Consider the following 8,079-nt stretch of genomic DNA (forward strand, 5'->3'; position numbering starts at 1 on the left):
TTATGATTTTTTCTGTGAGTTGTATCTTCAAATTGTAAATTAAACAAAAAAGCTTAGATATGGAATTTAATCGTCAAGGTATGTAATATTAATTATTGGCACTAAATTTTTAGTACATGTGTTATGTTGTCCAATCGTACAATGTGTTGTTGGTATGTTTTTAGGCCGCTGCTAACAAATGTATCTGTGTTTCTGTGGAGTGTAACTTGTGCGTCTAGGTCGGTCGAGGGAATATTAAAGCTGAATGTTATTAACCAAACTGTTAACAATCAAATAGTGGTTAACATTTTTGCACATTTTTGCCCGATTTACGGCAATACTCAATGTTGCAGTTGCAGTTACATTCTTACATTCAACGTTGCTTGATGTTTGGAGCGACAACAACCGCCAACAAGCTGCTGTGCAGCAGTTTTGTTTTACAAAATATTGATGAGGCTGAATTAAGTGATGTCCAGCAAAACATAATAAAAGATAAGCTCAGGGTATTCTTTGGATTTATTACCACTAATTTGCCAAAATGCAACAGAATCCTCGACCGTTTCAAAAAAAAGCATGCGCAATGGCTCGCATCATCTTTAAAAATTGAGTTTTTTAAAGATGATATTCCACGCGACAAGTCTGGTCGCAAACGCTTGACATACATTGAGGCAGGACCAAGGTTAAGGCGAAAATTGGCATCTGATCTGGTCGATAAAAGTGAAGATTGCATGCCACTGTTGTTGCATGCAACTTCTACATTGGCCAAAAAGTTGAAAACACTTCTCCTCTACTGCAAAAAGCATTGAATAAAGATAATATAGCTGGTATAACGAACCAATTTAAGCAGAAAGAGGTGACAGTAATAAGTCCTGAAAATGCTTTAGCCTTTTTAATTGAAAACAATTTAACAAAACGACAATACATTAACATAAAAGCCATAAGTAAGCTCCATGGATGCGATATTTATCCCCCTTATTCGGAAATTACAAAAATGAAATTGAAATGCAGACCAGAACAAGATTTAATAACTTATTCTGAATATAAAGTTCAAGTATCACTTCAGAATTTATTGAATCATTCTCATCATTACTCATTCGCAAGCAACGCATTGCAAATTAATGGTCAGGTACGGTTTTGATGGCTCAACAGGTCAAAGTATATATAAATATACATATATGTATTCTGATAGCCATATATATGGTATAAGTCCTTTACATGCATGCATACGATTCTTCGACTTCGTATTAAAAGTAGCATACCGAATGGAGCTAAAAAAATGGAGAGTCACAGGCTCAGACAAAGATGGCTTTGCGTTACGGAAAAAAAGGATTCAACGTAGATTATGGGATGAAATGGGTTTGAACGTAGACAACCCTAAACAAAATGGAAGTGGCAACAGTAATGATGGAAATACCGCCAGAAGAGCTTTTGCAGGTACCAAAACGTTATCAACAATTTTCAATTTCAACGAGAACATTTTGCATAATTTTTATATCCTTTTAATTGCTGCATCGTGTGAATATAAAGTATGCCCAGCAAAATTCAAAGATTTATGTACGAAAACGTTCAACCTATATGTTGAAACTTATGATTGGTATCCAATGTCACCGACTGTGCATAAAGTATTGGTACATGGGCACCAAATAATGGAAACCTCCGTACTTCCTCTAGGTGCTCTGGGTGAAAATGCGTCAGAAAAAACAGTCGGCTGAATACTATATCAAATGTGTTTAATAAAGCATTGGATTCCTCTGACCCACTGCTTTCAACCATAAATCTAAAGGAACGCCAAAGACTAAATTACAAAAAAAGGCAAAGAGATGTTATAGCTCTTTCGGATCTCCTGACATTGAGCTTCCAGCAACAGGGACATGTGTAGACCATAATGTTGAGCAGGTAGAAGAAGTCGCAGATAATGAATTTGAAATACTCGGGCTGGATTCCCTGGAGTTGGAGGAAGAGCTTTGGGAGAATAAATTATTAACTGGGTATCAATGTATGGAGACACAAAACTTAATATTGGGCTCTAACTAATTTTTAATTTAATTTTTCAGGTATCCATATCAACTTTATAATGCAAATTTGTTAAAAATATATTAATTAAAAATATTTAATACAATTTTATTAAATATATTCATTTAAAATAATAAAAAAAAAATTTTAGGGAAAAAATCGAAAATTGCAATTTTATGGTAAGGTGGGAGGGAGGGAAAGCGTGGTCCAATTCGAAAAAAAAAATCCGAAATTCTATCTTTATTTTTTAGGTACGTGTACAAAGTTTCATGTTTCTATCTTAAAAAATGGTAAAAATGCCGCAATTCGGGGATTTTTGCCCATAGTGCGTTGGTAGCCTGAGAACCACAGCCTTTTTAGCCAAACCTCCTTGTTTGTAATATACTTAACCCTAAAGCGGAAAAACCCGGAAACCGTCCTCACTCAATGTTGATCCATCATTATCAACATGTTGATAAAACACACTATTTTATTTATTTTTAACACAACACACACACTTGTTAATACGTAATAGATTTACAATATCATATTGATAAGTAAAGTGATATATGCTTTATTATTATGATATAGTACATAAATAACATATCTATGTTTTATATATGTAGACAAGACATACTTAAAGCGACAAAGGTAGGTCGTCATAATTATAATAATAACCTTTATGGATTAAAGATTTGCTAGACAGTTGAGAACCTGATTTATTTAATTATTATTATGATTAATTATTATTTAATTCGTTGTGTAATTAGATTATGAAATTTCATAATATGAAACACTCTATTAATTATCAAAAATTTTGTTTTTACTATATCACTTTTGGAATAAGCGTTTATATTCCACAATTTAAGAAAAAATAACATATAGGCAAATCCCAGTGTTTGTAGGGGGATGCTTGCAATCAAAATAAAACACTTTCACTTTTTAATTGTGTAGAACTTGTAGAGCTTTTTAGAACTTTTTATCGACACTTGAAAATAACCTTGCATGTGCTTGAGAAAATTTGAACATATGAGAAAATGCGGAATAGCAAAAAGCACTAAAAAAAGGCAGGGTGACCATCTCTAGAGGAAACCTAGATCAGTGTGGCTGCGCGTATGACACGGTCACAGTATACCAGCTTTGTCGCTATCGATAACTTGCGATCGCGACCACACTGTCAGCTGGCCTGAGTGGTCACACCTGCAGTCATCTGGCATCAACATCCTCCCCCCCCTTGCAATGAGTTGCAAACGGTATCATTGTCCAAATGGACCGGACAGAATCCAACCCAATGTGGATGGTTGGTGCTCGGCAGGAGGCCAGGTTGGATGATGTGAGGATACACATCAGTGCCGAGCACCAGGGACACCATCGATGGCTGGAACCAGCGTTCGTCGGCGAGAGTAATGCTGCAGAACTGCTCCAAGTTCTCGCCATCGACAGGGGGTGCGGCGGCAGAGTTGGAAATCCACCTGCAGCAGCACCTTTCGACGGAACTCGGATGTCCGCGAGCGGATGATCGCCGTGCAGACGCCGTACCAACGCGGGTGACGGATAGCCGGTAGGCCGTTGCCAATGATGCGCTGATACGGCTGATCGCCGGGCACGGATCGATCAGCGCTTGCATCTCGAATGTCTTACATCCAGTGTCGATTAGGATGTTGGCCGTTGGAAGGATGCTCACAGCCTTGTCCTGTAGCAAGGATGCGAGCGACGTCGGAAAAGCCCCCTCGGGCGTAGGGGAGGCCGGTCGATGGAGAGAGACGGCGAGCGGGAACGTGACCGTGCTGGAGTTAGGGAACGTGATCGTACTGGGTTCGCGAACGTGGCCGTGTTGGGGTTCGGGACCGGGTTGAGCCCGGTTGGTCATCGCCTCATCGCTGACGATTGGGGCGAGCGCTGCGTGCCTCCTTGAAGTGCAGCAGCGTGTGGTGGTTCAATTGACACACCCTGCAACTTCCGCGCTGCGGCAGGATTGCCCGGAGTGTTGGTGGGTCAGACAGTTAGAGCAGTACTTGTTGATGAGTACTGCTCTCAACCGTTTCTCCGCTGTCAGCCTCAGGAAACGCTGACACTTCCGGAGTGGGTGGATCCCACGGCACACGCGACACCGGAAGGAGTTGGTGCCAGCGGGGCGGTCCTGGTGGGTGGATGTATGTGATGGCATACTACATGAAATGAAACAAGAAAAAAAACAAATGATTATTGTAGTAGCCTCTTTGCATTGTCAATGACACACAGAACAGGACAGCGTAGGACAACACAAGACGACGAATCGGAATACGGAGCAGGAGGTTATTCGTCCTTCAGACGTGGAGAGGTCAGTATTGCTGTCCATCGGGAGTAAAAATGAGTTTTGCGACGGGTCTTCGGATAGTACCCGCGCCGTGAGCACATCTACAACTCGGACCTTGGTATTGGTGCCTGGACACGTCGTCAGCCCCCGTCCTAGGCGCCACTCGTTTGAGGGAAGGTTGTCTTCTTTTATGACGACCATGTCACCGATCCGAAGGTTCCGTGTAGGGGATTGCCATTTCGTCCGTTTGTGCAGCTCCTTCAGGTACTCATCTTTCCAACGGAAACAAAATTATTGGTGAAGAGCCTTCAGTCGCTGCCATCGATTGAGGATGGAGGTGGTCGGTTGGTTAATTGGTGGTTCCAACACCGAAATAAAGAGGCCACCTATGAGGAAATGGCCAGGAGTGAGCGCTAGTAAGTCCGAAGAATCCTCGGACGTAGGGGAAATCGGCCTCGAATTCAAGCAGGCTTCGATTTTAGCGAGAAGAGTGGACAACTCTTCGAACGTATACTTCGCAGTGGATGTCGCCTTGTAAAAGAGTGCCTTAAAACTCTTTACGCCGGCTTCCCATAATCCACCCATATGCGGGGCGCCCGGCGGGATGAAGTGCCAGGATAGGCTCTTGTGGGCGTGTTGTGCGATGATGCACTCCCTCGTCGCTTCCAAGAAGTCGTTGGAGATCACCTTGTTAGCTCCAACGAAGGTTTTCCCGTTGTCCGAGTACATTTGGTGTGGACACCCGCGCCGTGCGATGAAGCGGGAGAATGCGGCCAGGAATTTCTCCGTCGTGAGATCCGATGTTGCCTCCAAGTGGATCGCCTTCGTGCTGAAGCACACGAAGTCGCAGACATACCCTTTGGTGATGAGGCAGGCTCGGCCAGTGTAATTTTTTATTTCGAATGGGCCGGCGAAGTCGACTCCAGTGTGCATGAAAGGTCTTGAGTAGGACGCCCTTTCCTTGGGCAAGTCCCCCATCATGTGGGTCTGCAATCTCTTCTTGTAGATCACGCAAACCTTGCAAGAGTTGATGGTGGATTTGGCGAGGACCTTCAATTTTGGAATCCAGAATCTGGAACGGATCAGCCTGACGACTTGGTTACCCCCATGTAAGGATATACGATGGGTGAAATGAACCAGTAGTCGGCCAAGGATGAGGAGTACGAGAGGATGATTGGATGACTCTCATCATAACGCAGCGAGTGGGACGCCCTCAGACGCCCATAGGCCCGTAGAATCCCCTTGCCATCGAGGAAAGGGTTCAAGTTTCGGATTGAACTTGACGAAGGAACCTGCTGCTTGGACTGCAGACAGTGGTATTCTTGTGGAAAAGTTTGTCGTTGAGCCATGACGATTAGCCGCTCTTGGCTCCGTGACAGCTCATCCGCTTGGACCACGGTAGAGCTTGGATCTGCCAATTTCCGACTTCTATCGATGAATCTGAGAACATAGGCAGACGTGCGCAGTGCCTTGCCAAACTCAGAGAACTTACTCAGGAAATCAGGAATAAGACGTAACTTAGCGATGTTACACCTAATCCGCTGCTCCAGCAGTCTCCGGAATGGGACTTGGAGATGTTGGCCATTGATCCGACGGGAGATGAAGCCACTCTGGTTCATGCCACCACATGCCACCACCTGGTTCATGCCACCGCAGATAACTCAGCCAACAGGACTGCGCCACAAAGTTCCAAACGTGGCACTGAGAGAGACTTGACATGAGCCACATTTGTCTTCGCAGTGAGGAGATGTGTGGTAACCTTGTTCGCCGTCTCCACACGGACATAGATCGCCGCTCCATACGACCTAATCACGCATCACAGGAGTTAGCGAGGCACTCATTTATAATTTTTGTGTTATTCTACGTGCATTAACTTGTGGCTACGAAATCAATATCGATGCATTTAGTTCATATGCCATGAAATCAGCTGAAATGTTTGTTGAATTGTATCCATGGTTTTATATGCCATCATCTGTCCATAAGATTTTAATTCATGGTGCAGACATCATAAAGCATGTGGGTCTTCCCATTCGCATGATGTCTGAAGAAGCCCTGGCAGCCAGGAATAAGAATTTCGAAATATACGGAGAATCATTCTCGAAAGAATAATAGATCTAATACAATGGAAGATGTTATGCACGCATTACTCGTGTGTTCTGATCCACTAATAACATCATTATCTAAAATGTCAACAAATTGGTTAAATCTAATAAATTTGATAAAGTTGTTGCTGGTCTTCTAATAAATTTCCCACATTTAAATAATGATTCTGAATCTTCAGATTCCGAATAAGAGTAGCGAATAATATATAGAAAACAAGCTCATTAGTTAAAATGTAAATTAAAAATAAAACACTTAAAAATTAAAAAAAAAAAAATGTGAACATTTATATTGTTGAATTTGGTTTTTTTTACATTTGTATGGGAGCTATGATAAATACCTAACGTAGGACATTGAAATTTGGAATATACGTAAAATGAATTAAAAACTGTAAGTACAAAGTTTCATTAAAAATATATATTAATTTACCAAAGTTATTAATTTAATTCTGCTAGCAGAGCTATTGGACCCACTATGTGTCGCCCCGATGGAGAAGAGTGTTGTGCCGCCCTTTGCATGTAAAGCAATTGTGCGCACTCGTACACTCTCGGAGTTGGTGACCTCTTGCGAAACAGTTTAAACAGAGACTTTTCTGTTTGATGTAGGTCATCCTCTCATTGACCGACATCTGCAAAAAACGCGGATACACCCGGACAGGGTGATTCTCCTTTGAGCACAAGTCACACGATTTGCCTTTCGGAGTGACTCGGGCCTCAAAGGAGTTGACTCGCTTGGAACTCTGCGGACGGGATGGTCCAGCAGTCGCGTTCTGTGAGTTGGCAGTCTGTTTCACGTCCTCAATCGCTTCGAGCGTACTATAGCGCTCATTGAGGAACGTGCTCATATCGTGCCATGCGGGAATTCTCGCTTTGTCCACCAAAGATTGCTCCCACAACGAGAGTGTGAGCTTGGGAAGTTTGGACGAGCAGAGGAATACGAGGATGAAATCTGCGAACGGGCTACAGACGGAAATGTCTGAATGCTCAAGAGCGGTCAAGCAACGCTGAATCGTGCTCTGCAGCTCTTTGATAGCTGCCTCCGACTGTTGGGTAACCGTGGACAGGTTGAAAAGGATTTTTAGCTGGCTTGTTATTAACAAGCGCTTGTTTTCGAATCGTTCGCAGAGAGCACCCCAAGCCGATGCGAACCCATCGTTCGTCAGCGGAAATTTGGCTACGATTTCATTGGCCTCATCTGCGGTCTTCGAATTCAAATGAAAAAGTTTTTTCAACCGGAGTCAACCTCGGATTGTTGACATAGATGGCCGTGAAAAGGTCACGGAAGGTCGACCACCGCAAGTAATCCCCACGGAATACTTTGGTGTCGACTGGAGGGAGCCGGTAGCCACTGGAGTACACAGGGGGAACGGATGCTTCACTCCTGGTAGACTCGGAAACTTGGGTAATTTGCCCCTTAACACGGGCGAGACACCGTTCATACACTGCATAGCAGTGATAGTATTTCGCTTGAATGCCTTTATTGTCGCCGTTTCGATGCAGTGCATCGGCGCACGTGGAATAGGCGGCCTCGACACTGTCCCTGAGGGCTTGCAGCCGGTCACGACGGACCTCGTACGTGTGTACATTGTCATCTTCGGCTGCAGGCCCTCTGACCCGACTCTCAAAGTGCACCAGTCTGTCAGAGACGCTGACGAAGTTACTGAGAGCCATCGCATGGGTTTCGCTGAGTTTAGCTTGGACGGAACGGGTAGT

At 43.6% G+C, this 8,079-nt stretch overlaps 1 protein-coding gene across 1 annotated transcript; it reads right to left on the reverse strand.

The window, feature by feature from the left end:
- Positions 1 to 4,558: 4,558 nt before the first annotated feature.
- Positions 4,559 to 5,913, reverse strand: LOC127566378 (uncharacterized). The gene is made up of 2 exons (XM_052008402.1): positions 5,371 to 5,913; positions 4,559 to 5,317 (listed from the first exon to the last, which is right to left on the reverse strand). Exons 1-2 carry the CDS (start codon positions 5,911 to 5,913, stop codon positions 4,559 to 4,561), a joined length of 1,302 nt encoding a protein of 433 aa, XP_051864362.1.
- Between the last annotated feature and the right edge of the window lie 2,166 nt (positions 5,914 to 8,079).

The sequence above is a fragment of the Drosophila albomicans genome, unplaced genomic scaffold, assembly GCF_009650485.2.
Source record: "Drosophila albomicans strain 15112-1751.03 unplaced genomic scaffold, ASM965048v2 utg000279l_pilon, whole genome shotgun sequence".
Classification (NCBI taxonomy): Eukaryota; Metazoa; Arthropoda; class Insecta; order Diptera; family Drosophilidae; genus Drosophila; species Drosophila albomicans.

Excerpts from the sequence above, each read along its gene's own strand:
- LOC127566378 (XM_052008402.1), bottom strand. The coding sequence starts at position 5,913 with ATGAACCAGGTGGTGGCATGTGGTGGCATGAACCAGAGTGGCTTCATC. Across the intron at positions 5,318-5,370 it reads TCGTATATCCTTACATGGGG|GTCCTCGCCAAATCCACCAT; the intron begins GTAACCAAGTCG and ends CCAAAATTGAAG.